Source organism: Nicotiana tabacum, chromosome 6 (assembly GCF_000715075.1).
Source record: "Nicotiana tabacum cultivar K326 chromosome 6, ASM71507v2, whole genome shotgun sequence".
In the NCBI taxonomy this organism is placed as follows: Eukaryota; Viridiplantae; Streptophyta; class Magnoliopsida; order Solanales; family Solanaceae; genus Nicotiana; species Nicotiana tabacum.
Window position 1 is genome coordinate 157,174,140 of NC_134085.1, and position 26,098 is coordinate 157,200,237.

Sequence of the window (26,098 nt, forward strand, 5' to 3'; positions counted from 1 at the left end):
AAAAAAGTGAAAAATCTTTTTAGAAAATGAAAAAATTCTTATGTCCAAACGGGTAGTTTGTGTTCAAATTATATCTGGCTACAATATGGCTTTCTTTTCCAACTAAGCTTCCCGTTCTCCTAACTCTCATAAAAAATTATCTCTTTCTTCTAGTATTCTTTATTGTAAAATACAATCTTCAACGTAAAATTTGGTCTTATTTACAAAACCTTGGACTTTAATTGCAAGACTTTTACCTTTTTGTACATTAAAATTGTAGAGATATCCAATTAATTAAGGGTATATAAGTCGATCAATATTTCAAGAATATTTTAGTCGTTCAACATTTAGCATAAAACATTCGTGTTTTTATATAATAATATAGATAGATTTTTTATAAGGAATAAATTTTTAATTGAAATAGACAATATTTGAATTTTATTAAAAATGTGTATAGAGATAGTGATCGTCTAGAATTACCCTACAGTGAGTATGATGGTGTAGTCAAGATATACAAAAAAATTTCTACAAAACCCCATCTTTAAAGATATTGATGATGAAGTCGATAAAGATAATATTGGCCTGCCTGCCTGGGTCATGTCATCCATAATTACAATTGTTTGCTATTAGTTATTATTATTAATATTGGTGTGGAGTTTCGACTGATTTATACTAGGTTTGGATCTGTTTTGTGGGTAGAAATTACATGCAGCAGGAATATTGTTACCTGAGATATGCTCCATTACATGTTTGCACATAAAATTAAAAGAAGTAAAAAATCATAATATATATATATATATATATATATATATATATATATATATATATATATATATAATATTAAATTATTATTGAACAATCTATAAGTTCGGACGATATCCAATCATGTTGACCTAGTCAAACAAGTCACAACGAAGATTCACATTGATCATTCACAAAAACCTATACTTTACTTCCATGTGTAATTTTACTCAAGACTTTATTTTAATAATATTGATATTATTTTCTTTCAAATCGTATAACACATGATTCAGCATATACGTGTAACGCACGTGCATAGAAACAGAGGCGGATTCAGTTCATTAGCTACGGGTTCCCGTGAACCCAGTAGCTTTTGTCCCGAATATGTTTTTGTATTGAAAAATTCATTAAATCTATAAGAATATTTAGCTTGGAACCCAATTCGTTAATCCGGTTAATATTGTATATTAACTTAATTTTTGTAGGAACCCATAAATCTAAAATGATAGATCAAACTAGTACTTTATAAGTATATCGTTGCTTTTGTCATGAGAAGTTGCTCATCTTAAAATTAATTTCTGCAAATTATGTATTATAAAAAATTTATTTACACCTTATGTACCTATCATTATTTATCCTATGTAATTGTCAGGGGCAGGGGCGTATCGAGCCTTATGGTACTGGGTTTATCTTAATCTATTACTCCATTTATTATGCAGAGCATAATTTATAATATAATAAGTGATTAATATTATAATAAATAGTATATATAAATCATAACTTAAAAAATATAATGCTAAATAACATTATAAGCCGCGTTGGGTTATTATTACCTTAGATGAAAGTTGAGGTTTTACCCGCTGTTGATAAGCCGCGGAAGTCCCATAAGAAAGGAAAGTTTGGAGAGAGAAAAGAGGGTGGTGTTTTCAAGTTATTCAAAATTCCTCCTCCTCCTTCAATCATTTCATTTCCAACTCACGCCCACACACACTCTTTCTAATAAACATAACTTCGCCCACACTCTTCTTCACAGTAATAAACAACTTCTCTAATTCTCAAAATTCACTGCCACCAAAATTGCCGTGCGCCGCCGCCGGTGCTACCTATTGTCACCTGGATCTGACGCAATGACTCCGCGTGGCTGACTCATTCCACGCAACTCGCAAGTAATAATTAAAAGTTAGAGAGAAGAGAACAAAGCCGCCTTTTTTACTTTTTCCCTTTCGTTTTCATTGACCTTTTCCCAATCCAAGTTGTACTACTACTAAATATTCTCTCCTTTACTTTATTCTAATTAATTGAGAGAGAAGAAAGAGATTTAAAAAAAAAATAGAGATGTATGGGTTGGCTCCGCCCAACAGTTCAGATTCCGGCGGTGGTGCCGCCGATCAGTCCGCCTTTATCCGGACTTATCAGGCCTGGAAAGGCAGCAATGTAAGCGATTCACCTTTTCCCTCTGCTCTTCTATTATGTAGGTTTCCTATTGAGTATTGCTTGAATCTCAGATTTTCTTTTGCAAGTTCATAATTTATTTCTATGAGTCTCAATTATCGAATGAGCATTTAATGTTTGATATTTTTGGAATTATTTTCGTAATACTTTATAAATGTTAGCTGAGTCATCTCTTAGAAGTACATAACATAAAACCAGAAGAGCATAATTGCTGTAAAGTTGACTCTAATAAAAGAATACATATCAATGATGCATTTGTAGACTCCAAAACCAAACTTTCCTCATATATTCCTATGAGATTCTTTTGGACAAACTAAAGTTCCCATTAACATTCTTAATTTGAAAAAAAAAAACGATTGTGTAGGTAACTTTTTCATGAATTTTCTGCAAAATATGGCAAATCAGGTAAAGACAAATACCTTAAGTTGAAATCCCAGGATGAAAGAAGAAAAAGAAGCAATTGAGGAAAGCAGAAATTAATGCATTAATTTTAAAACTCTACATAACTTTGAGATGCCTCAATATTCTGTTGCTGTTAAATAGAAGCAAAGTTCAAACTTAATTGGAGTTTACTCGCCTGTGTTCCTCAAGGATACATCTCCGTGGATGATATAGTGAGATACTAGTAAATATTAACAGAAGTTTTTTATCTTTGCTTTCTGAAGACATTTACTGTTAACAACTTAACATGCTCTCCAAATTAGATGTGTAGTTGCTAAAATTCGACATTTTCTACCAATTAAAGAGTTCTTTAGGTAACATCTAGTGATTGCGCACTTTTCTTGACATTATTGCCTCTTCATTGTGCAGAAATTTATTCTTCAAGGAAGGTTTATCTTTGGGCCTGATGTGAGGTCGGTCTTTATGACCATCTTCCTTATTGTTGCCCCGGTTGCTGTTTTTTGTGTCTTTGTTGCGAGGAAAATGGTGGATGATTTTGCTGGTGACTGGGGGTGGTCAATCATGATCGCCGCTGTTGTTTTCACAGTTTATGTAAGTGTTTGTTTTTTGCTTCTGCTTCCACTGACTACGTTATTTTTAAAGTATAGTTTTATGGCTATATTAGCCTTCTCAATAGCGAGATAATAAATTATTCCAAAAACTTGACTACCTTTCCCTTGTTTGTGCAAATGTTGTGTGTTTTACTCTGGCAATTTCCTTTTCTTGCTTGCATAATTTTTATTCAATTTGGGCATTGAATGGTGAAAGAGTAGTTCCTTCTCAAAAAAAAAATGGTGAATGAGTAGTCTGGGAGTTCATAGGTGACAAACATCTTTATTTTGGATCGGCAGTTGGACTGGATATGGTATGTGGCAGAAAGCCTTTGTGATCGTGATGATTTAAGAATTTTGATCTGAATACATCGATCTTCTGCATTTATTAACTTTGTAGCTCGGACGACATTTTAGATCAAGAATTGCCGAGGACTTGGCTCTTTTGATTGGTGATGCACTGTTATAAAAAGTGATTGGATCGATAGTTATGTGAAATCCGTCGACTCAAAAAAAGAGATCGGAGATGTGGCCAGAAGGGCAGATATATTTTGAAAATGTATTGGGTTTGAAATATTTAGTTCATGCTCCACCATTTTATTCTGGCTGCACAAACTGAAGTACTGAACCATTACCCTTGACAAATAGATATTGTTTCCTCAAGAGTGTTTACAAGGCTATTTCTAATGTTGATTGGCAATTGAGATCTTCTGAGCAACAAGAGGCATCACGTGATGTTGCCATTGTCCATCCATTCAAACCAAGTGAAAGTCCTCTTACGAGAGCCTGATGGATTTTGTATTGTCTCACTGTAATTTAGAAACTAGGAATGAGAGAGCGATTTTGGTCCTATATGGTGAACAAGATTTATGCTTTGCCGGGCAAGGGAATGATAGAGGAACTGTGGAACTCTTATGCTAGTACATATAAAAGCTGCTGACAATTTGTCAGAATCAAGCTGGCATGTTGAGTTGATGACGAAGTTTAGAAAAAAGGGTGAAGATTGAATAGTTGGAATCTGGAGTAGTAAAGTATCACTGATACTTTCTTGTGACAAAAGATACGATTCTTAACCCTTTCATGTCTATGATCAACACTCTCCAGCTAAAGTAGGCTTTGAATGAGAACAGAGACTGGGTATTGTGTGAAGATTGAGCAATGAGAGTTCTGAATTGGGTCTTATAAAAAAAAATCTGAATTTGTAAGTACTTGTTCTCTGGTGAACTGGCTGAACTTCAAATTCGTTTTCCTTCTGCCACTTCTTCAGGTTTTTAAGCAGAAGAAATCAATTGCCAGGAGTTCTAAAAGTTTGTCCTTTGTTCTCCAAGTTCACTTTTAAAGAATGACATTTGAGATATTCTTGACCAATCGCTTGGGCAAATGACTTTTGAAAGAGAATCAACAAATTCCTTAAGGAACCCAGGGAATCAGGAGGACAAGAATTACAGTTAAAAGCAGTAATCCTTGCATCTTGTCTTGTTCTTACATTAGTCTGTTCATGATGGAGAATGTTAAGTTGCTTGTATTTTCTTTGCCGTACAAGGGAATGAATCTAGGTTCTTGCAGTCTTATGAATTCCTTGTAGATATTGCATGAAGGTGGGCGACCTTTATTTTCTCGAGTACCCCATGAAGCAGATAACCTTCTCAATTCTTAGTAAGGAAATTTTTTACAATGTTCAGGCTAAACTTTTTAAGATAAATGAACTATGAATGGGTGGTTTTTACCGTAATCTCTTTTGTTTTACGGCTACAAAGCATGTACATTTATGAGTCGATATGAAGTAATCGATATTTTCTTTCCAAAGGTCTTAGTCCTTCTTCTACTGACTTCTGGAAGAGATCCCGGTATAATTCCTCGCAATCCTCATCCTCCAGAACCAGAAAACTTTGAAGGAAGTACTCAAGCTGGACCTGGTCAAACCCCACAATTACGTTTGCCCCGCATCAAGGATGTGAATGTCAATGGAATAACTGTAAAGTCCAAATATTGTGATACATGCATGCTGTACAGGCCTCCACGTTGTTCACACTGCTCAATTTGTAACAACTGTGTCGAACGTTTCGACCATCACTGCCCCTGGGTCGGACAATGTATTGGACTGGTGAGTACCTCATTTTAAATTCAAACATCTTCTTTTGCCATTAAAAGCTGTCTCAAAGAAATGCTTTTTCACTTTGACCTTGATGCTACAATGCATTCATGACTTTCCTCCTTTAGTTATCCTCTCAATCCATGGTTCTGTATTATACGGGTGTTGGTCATTGATTTTTTCATTATCTAGTATTAGTTTGATGTATGAAGGTACATTGGCACATTTCTTTCACCTTTAGTTTGTTTTTTTCTTATTCTTAAATTTCTCAGGACATGCACAACTAAGTTCATCGTCATGTGAAACCATGTCCTGCATAACTGCGCTATCGCGTGCCCTTTCCAAAATTCATAGAAGTTCTCCCCTAAATTCATAGAACTTCTCCCCTAAAAGCATGTTTCTGGGTCGTCTTCTTCCTCCTTAAGGTTAGCTAGAACAACTCATGAAAGAGCTGCCAGTGCTTCCATTTACATTTTCTTCCCTGCACTCTTCGGGCTAAGGGTGCTGGTCAGTTATTGAGTGATGTGTATATCATTCAACTCTCCATAGCTGATATTGCCCATTCTTGCAATTCCGTGCACTGCTCAAGTATTAACGACTAAGCATATTTGATGTTTTTCTTCTCACTGAGAATCTTTGTAACAAAATGGGTTTGTTAATTTTTGAGGTATCAGTCTACTAAACAATTCCAAAATGAGTGGATTTTGCTGGAGAATGGTCTTTATTTTTCATTAATTGTTTTACAAAAACTTTTAAGTCGAGACCTTTTCTGATTGTGATGATTCTGTAGATTTGCCCTTTAATCTTAACCCCGTTAGGACATCTTGATCTTGAAGCTGTGGTTTTGTAAGTACTTTAGAACTTGTATTAGACTCCTGCTTTTATATTTTCATGGCAGATGTTATGCTGTTCTGACAGCAAAGGTTTACTTCTATAATGCCTGAGCTTTCAGAGAAAGTTTCTGTAATGTTGTTGTTCGTGTCTTGGCTTTCTAACTCTAACCATATTATGTTTGTTGGTGCAGAGGAATTACCGTTTCTTCTTCATGTTTGTCTTCTCAACAACACTTCTTTGCATATACGTGCATGGCTTTTGCTGGGTCTACATTAAAAGGATCATGGATGGTGAGCAGACCTCAATCTGGAAGGCAATGGCCAAGACTCCTGCTTCTATTGTGCTTATCATTTATACATTTATATCAGTTTGGTTTGTTGGTGGCCTGACCGTCTTCCATCTGTATCTTATTGGCACAAATCAGGTAATGTTTTGTTCTTTAAATTACTCCCCTTGTTTTTTCTAGGCAAAGAGGAAAACTTACCCTCATGCACTAGTTCTCTAACATGTAAATTTCGGAGATTGAAGTACCAATTTTTTTTTTTTGACATTTGAATCTTCTGTGTGCTTGCAGTCAACGTATGAGAATTTCAGATATCGGTATGATCGTCGAGTCAACCCATTTAACAAAGGTGTACTTCATAATTTCTTGGAGATATTCTGCACTAGTATACCTCCTTCCAAGAACAACTTCAGGGCCAAAGTGGCAAGAGAACCTGGGATAGCACCTCGTGAAGTAGGAGGTGGTTTTGTTAGTCCAAACTTGGAGAAAACAATGAGTGATTTAGAAAGGGGAAGGAAGCCTGCTTGGCATGAGCCAGCAACAGGAGGAAATGAATTTGAAGGACAACCTAGAAATGACAATCAACTAGATAAGGACGAGGAGCTATCAGTTATATCCTCAGAGCTAAGTGGTGCCACATTGGCAGATGGGCGTAGTATACTACACCCGAGGCGCTCTAGTTGGGGAAGAAGAAGTGGGACCTTGGAAATACCACCTGATGTAGTTGCTATGGCATCTGAGATTGGAGACTCAAATCGGATAACTGGCAGCGATGGTGCTTTCCCAACTGAAAACGGGCAATAGTTGTTGACCTGGGCGCTGTTACAATTATTGTAAAAGAACTGACAAGTGTAAAGATCATTAGCCAACGGTGATGGAGTTTATGGGTGGGATCAACCACTGTGAACTTAATCTTCCAGGCTTCTCTGTGTGTATATTATTTTCTTTCTCTTTTTCTTTTTGGGGTTTTAATTTTCTTTTCTTATGTGAAGGCAACCAAAATTCTTTGCGCTGTGTTTATTTTGCAAGGGATACTTGGAAGAAATGATTCCTGCAATTCATGGTCTTCTCCGTTCCCAATTTCTCATATTCATCAAGTTCCTCCTTATGCTTCCCATCTCTTTTCTCTTCTCTTTTTTGCTCAGTTGATTTGTTATAGATTCCCAACCTATGGTCCAGTCACTTTTTTAAAAAAATCGAACAATTTATGATAATATAATTCCAGCTTAGAATAAAAGCTTTTCAGAAATGATTCAATTTCATTTGAGAACTTCACTTTTCCCTATAAATTCACTGTTTTCTTGTTTGTTTTAGATATTCAACGCAAAAGGCACCTTGCACATGTTTTTGTTAATTTGTCAGCTGTATTCCTTGTAATACTGGGTGAAATTTAAAAATAGCCAGATTTACAACCGGTCGTTCAAAAATAGCCCAGTTTCAAAAGTATAACGGTCCAGCATAATATGCTGCAGTTCATACACAGGTGCACCGAACTCCAGTATATTATGCTGGACCGATCTCTATTGCAGCAAAATAGTGGCTATTTTTTATTGACTTGGTAAACGCTGGCTATTTTTGAATGACCAGAAAACTGGCTATACCGTGCTATTTTTATTATAATATTCGACTTAACACATTTGACCCTGAATTAAGCAATGTGTTTGCTTTTACAAGGACTAAAAGCACACAAATAATGTAACTCTTTTGAAACATTATATTATTTGTGTTGGAAAAAAAAAAAAAACAGAGCGCACCTTTACTCTCGCTCTGTCAATGTTAGGGTTTATGTTACTGGCAACAATATACAGCTTATTTCACTACAAGCAAAAGGAACAAAATTCATTTAGCCTTGGCTGTTGACATATTTCATGAGAATTTACTAGTAGTTTGATTTTTGAGGGAAGGTGGACTGGGATGTAGGTCCTCGCTCATGAAGAGGAGAAAATGAGTAAAATAAAAATGAGAGCATCTCTGCATTTCGTAAAATTATATCATCAGTAACACCACATCAATAGTATTTAAAAGCAAGAAAAAAATTACAAGTCTCTTTCAAATATCTTTGAGCAAAGGAATCAAAAGGATTATCATATCCATTTTATAAGGCTAATTCTTCTTCAGTGCATGCCCTGGAACCGTTTCATAATGATCGCGCTCATCTCCATATAGCGTTGTGCACAGTGGGCTAAACAATTAGATTCACTAGAGCTAAACTTGCTTCCAGGAGTACCGGTAACGCATTTGTCCCAGCAGGAACTTGTAAGCTTTGCAACTACTTCTTTGAGCATGGCCCTTTCCTTCTCTTCCTGCATAAATGAAGAAATCAGGTGCAAATATTAGAAAGCCACAAGACACAAAGAAGAGCAAAACCGGGAACTGCCATTTTGTTAAAACCCAATATGAAAGTAGGGGCAACTAAATCAAATCAAGCAACTAAGTAGTCATGCAATGTCTTCTGACTTCTTCCAACACATCTAGGAAAATAGCAATGGTGATACATTTCTCGACGTATCAAAACAATATAGTAAGCCAGGGAAACTTTGATACTCGATAATATAATAAAAACAATAATAAGTGGGAAGACAGACAATAGATTAAAGACAAACCTAAAACTGTGTACTGTTGGACTGACACACTGGAAAAATCTGAGGGCACTTGAAACAATTTCCTCAGTAATGAGCTTAAGTAACAAGTGCTTTATACCTAGAATGTTTCTGCTTTCTCTGTTTCCTCTTTCTAGTTGTAAGGAGGCAGTTAAAATGTTCTCATATGGAGTGAGACTTTTGAATCTTGTAACTGGTTAATATAACATTCCAAGAAACCAGTAAACAGTATTATGTTGAACACAATAGGTGTCTGTTCAATTTTTCTGTGCACTTTTACTTCTTCTCTTTAATCCCTCAATGTCAGAGAAATTTTAAGGGAAAAAAATCATTTTGGCAGCTTATAAAGGTAAAGGAAATGAAGAAGGAAGTCGGCTGGGAAGTGGATGAAGGATTTCTGAAAGAAAAGTTTTTACTGCAATTATTTTCCTCTAAAAAATGGTATATCTTTCAGTAAGCATATTGACTAGGTTATAACATCTAGTAGGGGGTACAAGTAACGAGTAAATGACAATGTGGAAAGTTGCCTAAAATGGCTGGGTAATATCCTATTCACACCTTAATATGCATCAGTATGTAGATATGACACAAGGATGAATGAATGTGCTAACAGGAAATGCGGTAGGCTAAAATCACATCAATAGAGTTGTGTCAAAAGACCTGCAATCTATCGGAAGAAGCAAAAGATCCATAATGATAATACTAACTAGTTGAATTTAACGCCTAACCGCTGTTATTACACATTAGTGTTCAGCGTTGCCAACGAGTCCTATTTGTTTCATTAACTATATGTATAGCAGTATAAGAATGAGTTTAAGATTTAAAGAACGTTATGTTTAGACAATTTTGCTCTAAAATACAAATTCTATACTATATTAAAAGCACAAAGCCCCTTGGGCTATGGTTCCTGCTTGTATTTTGTGGTGTATATGGACCAAAAGGAATCAAAGATGCTTTGATGGGATCTCAACTGCCAATCATTCTCTTAAAGCCAAATGTTTAGTTAATCTTTTTAGCTGGGTTAATCTTACCCCTATTTATAACCCTAAATCCTTTTTGGAATTTATCAGCTCCTTAGTCTTATGATAGATCTTTTGTTAATATTTTTGGGTTGATACTTTCTGTTTCTTTGTAACATCTGCATCTTCTTGATGCCTTTTGTTAATAATATTCACTTACTTCATCAAAAAGGCACAAAGCCCCTGCTGGAATATTGTTATCTTTTTTACCCTTAGTAGGTGAATCCTAAGTTGGATATAATTGTAATTGTAATATAAATTTTTATTTTCGGGAAAAAATAAAAACTGCGGTGTATTTAGGTTTTTCTTGTTTAGGATTAGGATTCTTTAATACTGTGTGGCTTTCCATTAGCTTTAGGATTCTTTAGGTTTTTCTTTGTTAAGGATTCTATAGTTGTATCTTTTCTTTGTTTAGGATTAGGATTCACTTTAGGATTCTGGAATACAACAACAATAACGAACCCATTGTAATCCCACAAGTGAGGCCTGGGAAGGATAATAATGTGTACGCAGACCTTACCCCACCTTGTGAAGATAGAGAGATTGTTTCGGATAGACCCTCGGCTCAAAGAACAGTGACAAGGAAGCAACCAACAATAACAACAACAAGAAAAGAACAAAAAAAAATAAAAAATAAAGACAAAACGTGTAATAACAAAGATCTAGAGACAAGAAATACAAGAATAGTACTAATTCTACTGGAAAGAATGACACGTGTAATAAAAAGATCTAGGAATAAGAAAATATATGAATATTACTAATACTATCGGTAAGACTAAGAGAATCCCTCGTCTACCTATCAACATGCGAACCCATTCTGACCTCCACACCTTTCCATCGAGGGAAGAAGAATATTAAAATCAAAATAATTTAGAACAAGGAGAAGCTGCGACAACTTCCATAAAAGAAGTCAATATTCTACATTCTTTATCATAAACTCTTGATAGTATCGACGTAAAGGTAAACTTTCAAACAAGTAGTATTGACACAGATATAGTATCGACATCCTTGTGATTTGAGGTAAACTTTCTAATTACCTGCCGTCTGTTCTTTAAGTCATGTAATAATAGACATTTGTATATAATTGATAAATAATTGTAAATTGAAAGGTTGTCAATTGTGATTTTTGTTTACAATGTTATCATATACACCCATCAGTTTAAAACGGATTTATTTACAATTTATTGTACAAGTTATTTGGGTCATTGCATTTGTAGCGAAAAATTGGTTATGCATTCTAACTCATATCTATTGAAGTCTTATTAATTCAAGATTACTTTTGCTCTATGTTTTACAATTATAAATTACACCAAACTACAGACAAGAATATGCATATCCGACAAATTACACCAAACTACAGACAAGATTAAACCAAAAAGATCAAAGATCAAAGTAATAATTTCCCTACCCATTAAGTCACTCAAACAAATATCCACAAAAGAAGCATAATCTGTCTGAATCAATCTTTCTAAAACCAGTGCAGCAGAGACTCAGAGTAGCTTTACGAATATATAATGCCCAAATAAATTTTCAAAATACTATGCCAAAAGACTGTTCATAGGCTAGATCAGTTTACGAATATCAAAGCATAAACTATAAGGAACCAAAAAAAATAGATAAGTGAATACACATAAAATAAAACTGTTCATGATTGAAACTTACACTGAGAAATTGCTGCAATTCGGGAGAGCTTAGGGCTGATGGATCCATGGAACTTTTGGTTTACGAATGCTATTTTCTGGTTCTCGCGGAGAAGAGTAAAGATTTCTTGACTAAAACCTTAGGTAAAACCCTAACAAAAGTCGGTTGAAGCCGACGGGTTATATGAGATGGGCTATAATTGGATACCAGAACTAGGACAGGCCCGTTTTCCTACCAAATTCGGATTATTAGCCCACTGTTATCTGTTACGCATAAGCCTGCTAAGGGTTTTTTGTTGGGCAAGTTACATGACCCGTCCGCAAAAATTACATAAAATATAAATTTTCTAGCTATATATATATATATATATATATATATATATATATATATATATATATATATATATATATAGTATAGAAGGGGTAATTTCAGTTCATAATTTTGATAATACCGTAACAACATAGGTTTGCAGAATAAGAAAGAGAGAGTACCGAGTAGGATTTTACGACATAAGACTTTAATCACAACAAATTTTTACCACAAAATTTTTATCTTTTTACCTTATAAATTTTACCGTACCATAAAGTTATTGACTATTATAGATTTTTAATTATATACTTATTTTTATTGACTTTATATGATAGATCTTGAGTGAAGAGCACTGAGTAGGATCTTACAATATATAAAATAAAAATAAAAATTTAATGCCTATTAATTTCCCGAGCTATAATCCAGAACTATTTGCTAGAAGCCTAAACACAAGTTTAGAAGAGTTTAAGCTAGACATAGAAACCAGATTTTACTCGATAACAGATTTAGCCATACATTTTATATATCTAAAACAAAATAAGAGAATCTGTTCAGACCTATAAAGAAAACAACTTCATTTGATAATTTTACTATTATCATATCATCAACCATACCATCTAAGAAGAATTATATAATTTTATTTTATCTAGGAATTTTATTTTATCTTGGGGGGCATTCCGAGAAATATATAAGTATAGAAGAAAGTACATGTAAATATTTAGTTTTCCTATATATATATATATATATATATATATTACTGAATTATTTATGGGAACGATTATAATGTGTGGTTTCCCTTTTCTGTTTTAAAGCATAGAAGGTGTCATTATCTTTGAAGAATTCTTTTTCTCGAGTGATTTTGAAGAATTTGTTAGACACTACGAAGCAATTAACCTAATTTGGATATTTTTTATCGCCTGTTTAATTTACTTTAGATTTAGTTACATGTGGAGATAATACGGTTAAAACTTGAAGTGATGCTGCTCATTAAATTCTTCGTTAGACAAAAATATATTTCTGGATTATATATATATATATATTGACAATATAAAAAGATTTCAAACTGTATTTTTTAGTTTACTAACAACAACAAGCCATTTCATGTTCTATAGGTTACTACTCCATGTTTCTATCAATGATACTTATAATTGGATTTTAAGTACCTTGAATGTGTAGAATTAATTTCTTTACCCTATTAGTGTCCATAATTTTAACTATTTAAATTGAATACACTTTGGATATATCATTTCAAATTAGTTGCAATTTGATAGTTGCACATTCTAATCCTATCAAAAAGTTATTAGATCTTCTACTTTACCTTCTCATATGTATTATTCACGAGCCTGACTCATGTCAAATTTAAGAGGTAAAAGCAATCTGCATATCATTTTTTCACAAACAAAAATTGCAGTTCCTTTTGTTTTTTACTAACAAGTTCGACAAACCAAAATGTAGAATAAATTTTGCTTATGTAAAGCTCTATTGTATATCTTAATTAAAAGGTAACCAACCATCTAATGATGGCTTTTCCTTTAAATTATCTTTCTTTCTTTTTCCTTTTTGCCCCCTATGGAGGGATATTTATGTCCTATTTCCAGTGGAATGACAACTTAATGTTGTCCCGTCAATGAAATTTTCCTAGCCTCGGAAGGAACTGACAAAGAAAGAGAGAAAAAGAAATGCTTTTAGAATATTCTACAAGTTCGAGGTTAAGAAACAAAAGAACTTAAATTAGAGTTTAACTTTTATATATCGACATTTATAAAATAATTTTTACTCACTAAAAAGATAACTATTGAAATCGTTCATAAGCAGAGTAAAATTCTTTGTTCGGATAAAAACTCAACTCATTACATTATCAGCTTATGTAAGTTAAATTAAATAAATTATATCCATGGATGAAATCAGCCACAAGGGAGCTGACTTTTATGAAGAAAAGATCTTTTGGAGAAACAAAAGCTAAGCAACATCTTCTCAACGAAGCAAAGCACCTATCCAATTCCAAATCAGTCAATTGGCCCTCTCACTCCTTCTACCTCTCTATCTTTTCTTAGGATATATCTTTGCCTTTTTTTTCTCAAAGCAAAAAAAGCATATAGCTTTTTCTTCCTTTCTTTTATTACTTTCGAGCCAAAAGATTTTCAAAAAACAACCCTGACGAAAAGAAATTACACTAATTCACAGTACCAGATTTCTCTCTGCCGAATTCTCACTAATTAATCAATTAATAATTAGTGAGGCAATTATAACAAGGAAGATGTGGAGGGATGAGCTTTTTAAGTCAGAATTCCAATATCAAATTAAAGTGAAAGACTATATATCTATTAGTAATTCAAAAGTAAACACTATTATGACATGAGATTGTTTCTTAATGCAATCTGAACTTCTTTTCTTTTTTATTGGTCCAAAATTGACCTTACTTGCATGATATCTTTTATCTCCTTCCACATATTCAAGCTAATAGAAGTAAATACATATTGATAATTACGTGTTAATATTTCAAACTGAAATTCGTCTTATCGAGTAATACGTAGGCCATCTTTTCACACTTGAAACCTTTACACACATTTCTACTGAACTTCAAATAACAGTATATTCATATGAGTATATTTTTGGGATGAATAGAACAATAAGAAAGCACAGAACAAAATTTAATTTAATTTTATTTAACAGTATCAATTAAATTTGTATTTCTCCTTGTATTTGGAATTGAAATTTGGGACAGACCCTCTGTTATTTTGGCAATTCCTTATTTTTATTACAATTTACATTGCGTAGTGTGGTCATATGTTTATTTCCTTGCTATGTAAGAAAGAAAACTGTGAGTAAAATAAAGAAAATAATGAAAGATATATACTTATATATCTGTAAACGTGAAAATAGAGATAGGGGGCTAAGCATGCACTATTGATGGTTTGCTTTACTGCTTTTGATTGCTTTATAAGTTTTGAGAAAGAAAAAAACAAGGCATTTGTTTACATGGGTTATGACTCAATTGTGTCCAAAATGCAGTCACAATAAAGTAAACCTTACCACGTCCTAAATACACGAGGGCATGAAACTTTATCGGGCTCGTGCATCTCTTTTTCTTTTCTAATTATAATAGTTTATATGTTGGATTAATAGTCAATTCAAGAGCAAATGTCAAACGTTGCAAGTGAGCCAGTCGTTGCTTTTATGACTCTTTAGTTTTTTTCGCTTGCTTTTGAAATATAAAGTTAGAAAAGATTAATCTTTGTTATTGTTGTCAACAAACAATTTCTACGCATGATCATTTTTATTTATTCTTTTTTTTAACCTAATTTTATTTATATTATAGGAGTGACATTTTGGTTTTTTGTTGAGTTTTTAAAATGTTAGGTAGGAAACGACTTCCAAACGCTTTAACTAGACAGTCTATAGATAATCTACTATAACGTAAAAAGAATGGAATGATTGAACAAGAATTTAACGGCTTTTTTCTTCCTTTTTCTGTTCACCTTTGAATTTTAAATTTTATACACCTTTAAAGCAAAAATAGAAGTTTTACCAATGAATTAAAGCTCAATCCATAAGAGTAAATGGATAAATAAATCTATGGAATTGCCTAACTAGCATCTAGTTCCCAATAAAAGAAGAACTAAAAGCATAATCTGAAGCTAGTGTATTTCATGTGTAGGGATTCTATTCCCCTTATTTGGTATAGGAACTTCCTTTTGTTTGTCCGCTTTTATTACAAGCTACTAGTATTACATTGTGTGCCGCGACTTCCATGCAAAGTTTTTGCTTCTCTTTGAAGTTTTAAGGAAGACATAAAAGATTAACTCATGCAAAAGTTACCCAATTTTCAGAAAGGAAAAGAGAGAGCATAGTATATATATATAGTTATCTATTTGATTATAGATTTAACCATATACCATGTTACACTAATTCATCTTATTTTAACATGTCATAACTAGTAATCTTGCCATATTATTCTTCATATTACTAATATCATTTTTAATGAGTAATATATATCTCTAATTATCTTTTATATTCAAAAACGGCAGCTCGGTGCACTAAGTTCCTGCTATGCGCGGGGTCCAGGGAAGAGCCGGACTATAAGGGTCTATTGTATGCAGACTTACAATGCATTTCTGCAAGAGGCAGTTTCCACTGCTTGAACCTGTGACCTCCTGGTCATATGACAACAACTATATTAGTTACGACAAGGCTCCCCTTCTATCTTTTTCAAACTTCTAGTATCATTTGTAATGAGTAATATTTTTTTATATTATCAGAGTATAATTATACTGTTTGAATATAGAAGGAATATTAAAGGAAATTGGGAGCTTAGTTCGTGTTGATATATGTGCTGCATGAACTTCAATTAGAAGTATTCGCTAGGAATCGTAAGGATTAAGAGTTCAAACTTCACTTACTTTTAATTAAAAAAGAAAAGATACTTTTGTCTCATGATCAGAAAGGGCCCCACTCGTAAGAAGATAAAATTAGCTGCGTATAGAATCCCTTTCAATTTCATTGGATCTTACTATAAATAGTCAATATTACTGCTACGTCTACTCACTACTCTTCCTTCCTTAATTCTCTCTGGTATTCATTAATTTCCATCTCAAACACTCAAAAGCTTGAGAGAGATATACAGTGCATAAATTAAGTGGAAGATTAATTTATGGACAAGTTCAACTTCGTAAAAGATGGAGCCATAAAACTGCCTCCAGGTTTTCGATTTCAGCCAACTGAAGAAGAGATTGTGTTTCAATACTTGATTCGCAAAACATTTTCTTGCCCCTTACCTGCTTCTATCATTCCTGAAATCAATATTTGCAAGCACGACCCCTGGGATTTGCCTGGTAATTAACTTCACTCCCCCTTTATTTCTTTCCTACTTCCCTTTTTCCATACTTTCTTCATTTTTCTTTTTCCAAAAGTTAAATTCTTTGCGGTGATTGTTAATAGTTACATAAGAAAATTAAATTAACTCGGTACATAGTTTGAAAGAATTGTCCATTCGGTTGGATACTTCATTTTACCAATTAAATTCAAAACTTGCTAATCGTACGTGCATGCATAGGGATATATAGTTTGCTTATAATCTTATTACTACTTATTGATAGAAGAAGTACTAGAAAATATGGCTAAGAAAACATCTTGATGAGGATAAAAGAGTTTTATTCCTAAACTTAACTTTCAAGAATAGTTTAGGGTAAAAAAATTCCATCACATACAGTATGAGACTTAATTACCTATATATATTTGATGATATACAGGTGATATAGAGCAGGATAGATATTTCTTCAGCAACAAGGAAGCTAAATACAGGAATGGTAATCGCTCCAACAGGGCAACTTCAAGTGGCTGTTGGAAACCAACTGGTTTAGACAAACAAATTACATGCTCAAAAAGAAAGCCAATTCTTGGGATGAAGAAAACTCTAGTTTTCTACAAAGGAAAGAGTTCTCATGCTTCTAGAACTGAATGGATTATGCATGAATATCGCCTTGTTCTCCCCAAAAATCAACCCTTCAATTTCCACCATTTCAAGAAATCCTCTCAGGTAATATAATGCTCCATTTGGCCATTTTCATTTCTAGTAGTATAAGTTTTAGAAAGGGAGCCTTGGGTAACTGGTAAGTTACTGCCATGTGACGTGTTGCAAGCCGTGAAAACAGTCTCTTGCATAAATGCAGGGTAAGGGTGCATACAATAGACCCTTAGCTTGTGGTCCGGCTCTTCCCCGAATCCCAGCGAGAGCTTAGTGCACCGGGCTGCTCTTTTATAAGTTTAAAACTTAAAAAGACTATTAATATATGTCAAATGTTTTACTTGAATTTAATATCATTTTCTTTGCAATTGCAGAGTTCTATGGTTCAAATTGGAAATTGGGTACTTTGTCATATATTCATGAAAAGAAGAAATGGAAAATGTGATCAAGACATTCTAGAGGCTGATCATCAGCATGTCCAAACACCAAAACAGACATTGTATTATGATTTTATGAGAGAAGATTTGAGTTATAGAGCAATTTCCTCTTGCTCTTCTTCTTTGAGTAATGATGATTCAAGTGAGGTTTCTTCAAGTCCAAGTGGTCTAGTAGAGCATGAAGAAGCTAGCAATCGAGCTCTTTGATATACTTTCATTTTCTGATTGATGCAATAATTAATATATTTTGTTCTTTTTCCCTTTTTAACACGGGAAATTAACCGTGGTCCTAGCTACTTACTCTTCACGTGACTCAAACCTTCTGACGTACCAGTTGATGGTAGATCGAGTTAGTTTATTTTCTTTCTATCGCAGAAATATTCAACATTGACAAATGGTTATTTAGTCCACATATGCTTCATTAAGAGTGAGTATATATATCTTTTATGTTGTATATTTCGCCAGCTTTAGCACGTCTTTAATCATTTAGAATAATTAAAAGTTAAATTCGTTCATAACGCTAACTTATTATACTGTAAAAAAATACACGTACACATGGTGCTTGAGTTCATTTTTAATTATCGGAAAAAGAATCCACTTTTGTTGCTTACTCTCAAAATTTAATGAAGTAATGAAATCCTTCTGAGTTCATAACAACGAAGCCTGATAAAAGGGGCATCTCCGAAATTAAGATATTAAGAAATAGGATGGAAATAATGAATAGCTCAAGTCAACGGAGAATTCAAGTAGTATAAAATTTAGGGAAACAGTTAAAAGATATCACTCCTCTATCATACGGAGTATTTTAATTTTACTATTCGTTATACTTTGAAACTATTTATATCATTACCGTTAGCAGATTCTCTCAAATTTGCATATCTTTGACCTAACAGATCTCCAACAATAAGTATAACAAATGATAATTTTGAGCAATAGCAAAAATAGATGGATAAATTTGAACCTTTTTTCGAAAAATATTTTGGCACGTCCAATTCACTTGGTCCACCTAGGAGCTTTGTTAGGGCAAATAAAGAACATTTTGATGAATGATCCTAAAGTATAATGCGGTAAAATTAAGATATTTTGATTAGTAAACCAGTAAATATGGAACTTTTTCCTAAAATTTAATTACCAAATTCTACGGCAATTTTACCAAGCAGTTAAATCATTTGCATAATTCAATAATTTCCGGAAGCTGGATTAGAGATGAAATCGTTCTTCTCCTTCCATATATATTTTTTTGGTTTCTCGTCCGATATCCAATATCCATAGTGGAGCCCAACTATTCCGGATTACATATTGGGGTAAATCGCTCCCTAATAAAGGCGATTGCATACCAAAAGCTCGAACTCGAAACCTCTTGTTAAGGATGAAGGAGTACTTACCACTCCACCACAAACTTGTTGGTAGATCGTCTTTCCATATAATACATACTGAATGATGAAAGAACTCGGAGGTGTAGTAAAAGAAGAAGCTAATGAGAAAAAAGCACTAAAGCAGATAAGTCAACTAATTCAATGGGAAGAAAAAAGGAATTGTTGTTCCCATGAGAAAAAGTGAACTGAAGAATCCAATTTTTTGACATAATTTTCTAGGTAAAAGAAGCTGCGCTGTGTACGAATGAAAGAGCTTTTGGAATCAAAAGGCTGTAACATTTTGTACTTTTTCTGCTGAAAATTTGATAAGTATCAAAGGAGAGGTTGGGGAAGAAGCAAGCAAGGTATATACTCTTTCTTTTACTGTTCTTTTTCCTGCTAGATATATTCTTTCTTTTCATTTTTCTCTACGTTAGCAGTGGTAGCAGCAAAATATTATACGAACCAAAGCACATTTGCACATGCGCCCACTTTCTTCTTTCTTTTAGCGGAAAAGTCCTTTGAAAAATGAAAAGATTTCTCCAAGAAATTACAATGTAAAGCCGCAAGTTTTCCTCTTTTCCCTTTTGGTTAAATTTCAGTAATGTGACGGGGCCAATAAAAGAAAGTTATATAATATGACAAGAAAGTGCTACCGATACTCAAAGGTAAGTTTTATAGAGCTGTGGTTAGACCGGTCATGTTGTATGGGGTGGAGTGTTGACCGGTTAAGAACTCCCATATCCAGAGGATGAAGATAGCAGAGACCAGGATGCTGAGGTGGATGTGCGGGCACACTACGATAGATAAGATTAGGAATGAAGATATTCGGAAGAAGGTGGGCGTGACCCCTGTGGATGACAAGATGCGGGAAGCGAGGCTCACATGGTTCGGGCACGTGCGGAGGAGAAGCTTTGATGCTCTGGTGAGGAGGTGTGAGTGGTTGGCCGTGGTGGGTACGAGAAGAGGTAGAGGGAGGCCTAAGAAGTATTGGGGAGAGATGATCAGGCAGGACATGGTACGATTGCAGATTTCCGAGAACATGACCCTTGATAGGAAGGTCTGGAGGTCAAGCATTAGGGTTGTAGGTTAGAAGGTAGTAGAGCTTTCCTTACTTCATACCCGGGGTGAGGCGGAGTTGGATTAGGGTTGATCTTAGATGGCTTGCAGTTTATGTTGAGTCCACACTATCCTTGCGGTTTATCTTAGCCCCGGGCGTTAGATACTGATTACTGTTATTGCATGTCATTTATCTTTTGGTTGTTATGCTTCTGTTACTATTACGGTTTCTACTGGAGTTACTAAGGAATTGTCTTTTTCTTATTTTTTTATTTCCGTATTTCTGAGTTGAGGGTCTATCGGAAACAACCTCTCTACCCTATCGGGGTAGGGGTAAGGTCTGCGTACACATTATCCTGCCCAGACCCTACTTTGTGGGATTTTACTGGGTAGTTGTTGTTGTTGTTGTGACAGTAGAGCTGTCAAATTTGGCCCAAATTCCGTTCGGAGTCAGATTCAAAATTTAAATTTAACTAGGTCAAATTTTTAGGATTTTTAGCATTGTCTTTAATGTATTGTTAAAATTATGAGTTCAAATATAATATTTATTGAAATTTTAGTAGGTTTTACATATAAATTAAATTCATACATCGTATCGAAAGTATTCAATTGAATTCGTAGTCGAAAGACTACATTTGCCCCAGTTCGTATCATCTATCCACCCGCTCAATGTTTGATGGGCCAGCTATGTCCATTTATAAGTAGTTCATTACAAAAATTGATCAATTCATAAAATATTACTAATATTAACCAAATATTATTAATATTAGCCAATTAACTATTTGTAGAAAAAAATGTCAAACTTTTGCTTCCTTTTGTGGGTGTTATTAGAATAGATTGGGTACATCTTAAGGAGCTTGAATCTCAGTTTTGGGATGATTTGGTAAAGTTTTGAGGTGGTTTGAATTAAAATTCGAAGTAAAAACTGAACATGAAAAAAAAATGATATGTGTATCACACTGTTATCATTTATGTATCATATATATATCATATATGTATCATATTTGTATCAATTGTGTATCACATGTATATCCATGTATACCTATGTGTGAGATACATGTTTGATACATGTGTCGCAGAAGAATTTTTTATCTCGTTTTAATTACGAATTTTGATACAAAATTAGTCCAAATCACCTCCAATCTTCCTCAAATTTTGTATATTGAATTATCTATATATTTTCAATGAATTTCAACTATACGCATTGAAAAAATTCCTTTTTTGCGTAGATTTTTGGAATATTGTATTTTTTGTATTTTTTGTATTTCATCATCTTATTTGCTACCTCGTCCATGAAATTTCCTTTCTGTCTTGTATCTAATGTTGCTAATCACGCTTAGAAATATGAAGAGTGATTTTTGCATGTGATTCTTTGAGAGAAAGAACTTTATTTATTTGATTTTTCAATTTTTATATGTACTTGGCTAGTTTTGGTAAGTCTATGACTAATGGCCAGATATTTAAATTGAGACTTATTTGAGACATTTGTGTAAAATCCCCTATTATGATTATGATAAGAATACTAGATCAGATTAAATTAAACCCCTATTGTTTGGTCAGAACTACCCCAAGTTGAATTGGGGCCGGTTGAAAAATGGGGCACGTTGTAATACCCGTTTATTTGGGCACTTTTTCACGTGTATACAAGATTTTAAATTTATTTATCCGTTTTTTTTTAATTTTTATATTTACAAAAAATAACTAAAGTTTTTTATAAAATATATATCAAAATCTATAATTTATCTACAACTTAAATACATATTGTTGTACAAAATCCGGTCAAATACAATTTACATATAATTTATGTCACACCTCCTTTTTGCGCGCCCGGCCCCGAAGGGTTAAAAATGCGCGGGTGGAGTTTTTCCAATTTAAGTGACAATATTCGAAATGGGATTATTTATTTAATTCAGAGTCGCCACTTGGGAAATGTTTGGCTTTTGGTGTCCCAAGTCACCGGTTTATCTTGAATCCCAAATCGAGGAAATTTTCGACTTTTCCAAATGAAGTCTGCGAACCAGAAATTCTAAGTAAGGAATTCTGTTGACCCGAGGGAAGGTGTTAGGCGCCCTCGAATCCCGTGGTTCTAGCACGGTCGCTTAAATTGTTATAATGGCAAAATATCGGATTTAAATACATGTTGTGACTTATGTGCTTTTATTAAGTTTAAAACCGCTTTTATTATTATCACTTATTTTTATAGAATTGCAACGTCGTGAAAATGCATCTCGAACCACGTCACAATCAATGCGCCCGTGATCGTCAACACATTTGGACTTCGTTGAGATTTGGATTTGGGTCACATCAATGTGCACCCGAATTTAAGAATATGATTTAATTAAGCCGCGCCTAAAGAGTCTAACGCGTTACTATTTTCTGAGAAGGCCATGAGATTCACTAAACGGCCTAGCCCGAATTCTAAATATTATGATTAGTTGTTGAGGGCCCCGCAATTTGTATTTTTTATTTGGCGAGGCTCGTCTTATTATTTACGAGAGATATCCTAAAGTAGCTACATTTTCTATTATATTTGTCTCTAAAAAATAAATAAAAAAAAGAAAAAGGTACGTGCTAATTTACTTAACCAAATCCGGATTTCCTGTCAATCATTTGATTCATTTGGTGAATTGTTTGCAAGATGAAAAACGCAGTATTTCGCGGACCCTGTCTTTGATTTTGATGAAAATGACATACAGGCTGGTGAAACGCTACATACTCCGAACATTTCTTGAGTTGAATTTAGCTAAACTTACTTAGGCAAGATTAAAGGGATTAACTACTAGGCATTGTTACTAATGGGATTTGAATGTGATCTTATGTACTACCTAACGAGACACAGCAAAAGGACTAAAATAAAAACAGGGCAGCATTGTATAAGTTTGGAGTATCTATACCCCGTATTAACAAAACAACTACAAACTAAAACATGAAGGACTAAACTCAGACGAGTGTTAGTTAACATACATTTTCGTACTGTTGAATTGTAAACTAACAACCACACAGGCCCATTAATATACCACAAATATTACAACAAATAACTTTGAACTTCTTCAACTCTTTTTCATTTCATGCTTTCAAAACTATTTCGGTTACACCAATATGGGGACTCGAAATGTGTACCTGGAAATACTGAAATGCAAAGGAGAAGGAGAAAAAGGTAGGGAAATCAGCAGCAGCAAGAAACAGAACTAGCAGTAGCAGCAGGACAGAAATACAGCAGCAACAGGAAACAGAATAGCAGCAGCAAGAATCAGAGTAACAGCAGCAATCAGAACAACACAACAGAAAGGATTCTATTGCGAGGTGGAACTAGAGTTTGATGAAGAAACAACCAAATGAAACAGCACACAGTGTGATGGCAACAACACTCCAGACAATCCAATTCCGGGATATACCAAATGCAACAAAACATTAACAATAAACTCGATTGAAACTTAGAAGAAGCAACACTGCCCAACGTATTGACAACAGATGAACTTCAGACAAACAAGACCAAGTTTCTGATTTCCTAATCTGTTTTATCTCTTTCTTGCTCTCTTTCTATTTCTGTATCTATGTGTATCTATCAGATCTCTTCTTTTTCTTTTCTATCCTCACAGTGTATGTCCTCTCTTTAATATCAGGTGGTATCCTTTTCTCTTTTACTCTCTTCTGCGTATCTCTCTCTATCTCCCCCCATCAGATGTCCTCCTCCCCTTTATAAGCCTTCACACTACCCCTTTTAACAGCCTGTTTAGAATATCACAGTACCCTCCCATGTGCCTTCACATTTTCAGATTCCAATTAGTTATTTAAGTATTAACCCCCATCAACATTCCCTGGCAGACTTAACTTTTAAAAGGTTTAATACTTTTAAACTAAAGCAAGGTATGGGCAGTAGAATATATCTGACAGCATATGCTGTCAAACCATTTTTAACTCAAAAACCCTTTTATGCAGGAAACAGGTTGTGCACAATGCACATGCTGTGCACAAGTGCACATGCCATCAACTCAGATTTCAATTACAGATCAAGCCTTAGGTTTCTGAAATCATATTAACAACTATAAGTAACTGAACTTGGTTCCTAATTGATTCAGGCAAATGTTCAACAGAAGCAAATCAATTTATTTTGTTCAGGCAGTTGAAACTAATTGACGACACATGTCGACTCGACTATATTAGCATTAACATACACAATCGTAGCAAAAAATCAGACATTTAAACAGTATCGATGCATGATTCGAAATATACTGACTAAACAGAATTGCACTCGAGGAGTCAACTAGTCAGTCCAAATTTGAAAATCAGCTACTTGCACAACACTTACACACACATTATCAGAACAAATGGAAGGGCTTAATCAAACAACAGAAGTTCAGGCAAAGTGGTCAAGGTACAGTTGATGAAAGTCAAGGACAACAGATTTCAATAATCATGAACAACTTTTAAAAACAAATCACACGGACTAAAACAAGTAAAGAAAAAAAAAATGCAGACTCACCTTAAAACTCGAAAAATCAAAAGTCTTGACTTGGATTCGAACAGACCTTTCTTAAGGCTGAACGGACTTTAATCGAGGTGTTTCTCAGATGAGAAACACTTTGATTAAAGTCCATTAGACCTTAATCTCTTCGGTTGAACCAGTGACGAAGAACTACAAAGTTCCAAAACTCAGATCTGGGATTCATGCTTCCCTGGTCAGATTCGGACCAAACCAAGTATGGTTTGGTCATGAGGGGGTACTGAGGAGTGTCTGGTATGAATTTAAGGCAGATCGGTGTAGATTAGGTTCCGACTCGAATCTTCAAATGAAGATTCGAGAAGGTGGGATAAGATTCGAGGCGTGTGGTTGGTAGATTTGGGTTCAGGATGGCACGGGGGTTCTATGGTGTTAAGGGCGAGGTCACCGGCGTCCGTGCCGCCGGCTTTCATGGTGAAGGATACAGGGGCGGCTAGGGTTTGAGGGGAAAGGTTTGTGAAGGGGACGACTACAGCCTGGGGGTTAGGATAGGGGGGCAGGGTAAAGGTTCTAGGCTTATATAGTTAGTGGGTGGGTTGATCTCAACCGTTAGATCAATCTAGATCTACGGTCTAGATCTGATGGCTTAAGTGGAACGGTGTCGTTTCGAGGGTAAAGGGTTTGGGTTGGTCCGGGTGGAAACGGGTCGGGGCCATTAGTGGGTTATGGGAAATTTGATCTTGGCCGTTGATCAATCTGAGATCAACGGCCCAGATCAGGCACGACCCAAACGACGTCGTTTGGACACACTAAGTATCAATTGGACTGGACCGGGCAGGCCTGGTTTGGGTGCATTGCTTGTTTGGGCCAATTTTTAAAAAATTGGCCCAATCCGGAAGAAGAAGGGGTCTTTTTTTTTTAATTATTTTTATTTCTTTTTTCTTATTTATTTTAAAAACAAAGCTAAGCAAAAAAAATCAAATTAAAATTAAATACACACTCAATTCAATTATTTGCATGCACACTAAAATATTTCAAAACAGTTAAAATTAAACAAAAAATAAAATCATGGACGAAGATGCCTATTTATGATTTTCTATTTAACGACCGGATTACGGTTCGAATTATGCATGACACACACATTTTTTGTATTTTGTTTTAATAAAGTAAAAATGGGCAAAAATCGCAAATAACCAACAAAGTGCCATGTAAAAATCCAAAATTTGTACAGCGGGGCCAATTATTATTATTTTTTATTTCTTTTGGAGCGATTGTCGTGCGAAACAAAAATCACGTGCTCACAATTTATATACAACTTATATACAATTATGTAAGTTCTAGATATTTTGTATACCGTTTCTACACTCGACATACAAAATATATACAATTTATTTATGTCT

At 34.3% G+C, this 26,098-nt stretch overlaps 3 protein-coding genes across 3 annotated transcripts; 2 read left to right on the forward strand and 1 right to left on the reverse strand.

The window, feature by feature from the left end:
• Nucleotides 1–1,579: 1,579 nt before the first annotated feature.
• LOC107802974 (putative protein S-acyltransferase 7) lies at nucleotides 1,580–7,457 on the forward strand. Its single transcript, XM_016626561.2, has 5 exons — nucleotides 1,580–2,154; nucleotides 2,983–3,165; nucleotides 4,972–5,268; nucleotides 6,281–6,514; nucleotides 6,665–7,457. The coding sequence occupies exons 1-5, from the start codon at nucleotides 2,056–2,058 to the stop codon at nucleotides 7,175–7,177; spliced, it is 1,326 nt and encodes a 441-aa protein (XP_016482047.2). The 5' UTR covers nucleotides 1,580–2,055; the 3' UTR covers nucleotides 7,178–7,457.
• An 861-nt stretch (nucleotides 7,458–8,318) lies between these two features.
• LOC107802976 (mitochondrial import inner membrane translocase subunit TIM8) lies at nucleotides 8,319–11,810 on the reverse strand. The gene is made up of 2 exons (XM_016626563.2): nucleotides 11,655–11,810; nucleotides 8,319–8,676 (listed from the first exon to the last, which is right to left on the reverse strand). Exons 1-2 carry the CDS (start codon nucleotides 11,700–11,702, stop codon nucleotides 8,488–8,490), a joined length of 237 nt encoding a protein of 78 aa, XP_016482049.2. The 5' UTR covers nucleotides 11,703–11,810; the 3' UTR covers nucleotides 8,319–8,487.
• Nucleotides 11,811–16,475: 4,665 nt separating this feature from the next.
• LOC107802973 (NAC domain-containing protein 83) lies at nucleotides 16,476–18,268 on the forward strand. Its single transcript, XM_016626560.2, has 3 exons — nucleotides 16,476–16,774; nucleotides 17,192–17,478; nucleotides 17,781–18,268. Exons 1-3 carry the CDS (start codon nucleotides 16,594–16,596, stop codon nucleotides 18,048–18,050), a joined length of 738 nt encoding a protein of 245 aa, XP_016482046.1. The 5' UTR covers nucleotides 16,476–16,593; the 3' UTR covers nucleotides 18,051–18,268.
• Nucleotides 18,269–26,098: the final 7,830 nt, after the last annotated feature.

What these genes read in the sequence shown, in the direction of transcription:
- LOC107802974 (XM_016626561.2), top strand. Translation starts at nt 2,056, where the DNA reads ATGTATGGGTTGGCTCCGCCCAACAGTTCAGATTCCGGCGGTGGTGCC. An exon ending in TCGGACAATGTATTGGACTG is followed by an intron (nt 5,269 to 6,280) that starts GTGAGTACCTCA and finishes TTGTTGGTGCAG; the next exon opens with AGGAATTACCGTTTCTTCTT. An exon ending in ATCTTATTGGCACAAATCAG is followed by an intron (nt 6,515 to 6,664) that starts GTAATGTTTTGT and finishes GTGTGCTTGCAG; the next exon opens with TCAACGTATGAGAATTTCAG.
- LOC107802976 (XM_016626563.2), bottom strand. Translation starts at nt 11,702, where the DNA reads ATGGATCCATCAGCCCTAAGCTCTCCCGAATTGCAGCAATTTCTCAGT. An exon ending in AATTGCAGCAATTTCTCAGT is followed by an intron (nt 8,677 to 11,654) that starts GTAAGTTTCAAT and finishes TCATTTATGCAG; the next exon opens with GAAGAGAAGGAAAGGGCCAT.
- LOC107802973 (XM_016626560.2), top strand. Translation starts at nt 16,594, where the DNA reads ATGGACAAGTTCAACTTCGTAAAAGATGGAGCCATAAAACTGCCTCCA. An exon ending in CGACCCCTGGGATTTGCCTG is followed by an intron (nt 16,775 to 17,191) that starts GTAATTAACTTC and finishes GATGATATACAG; the next exon opens with GTGATATAGAGCAGGATAGA. An exon ending in ATTTCAAGAAATCCTCTCAG is followed by an intron (nt 17,479 to 17,780) that starts GTAATATAATGC and finishes TTGCAATTGCAG; the next exon opens with AGTTCTATGGTTCAAATTGG.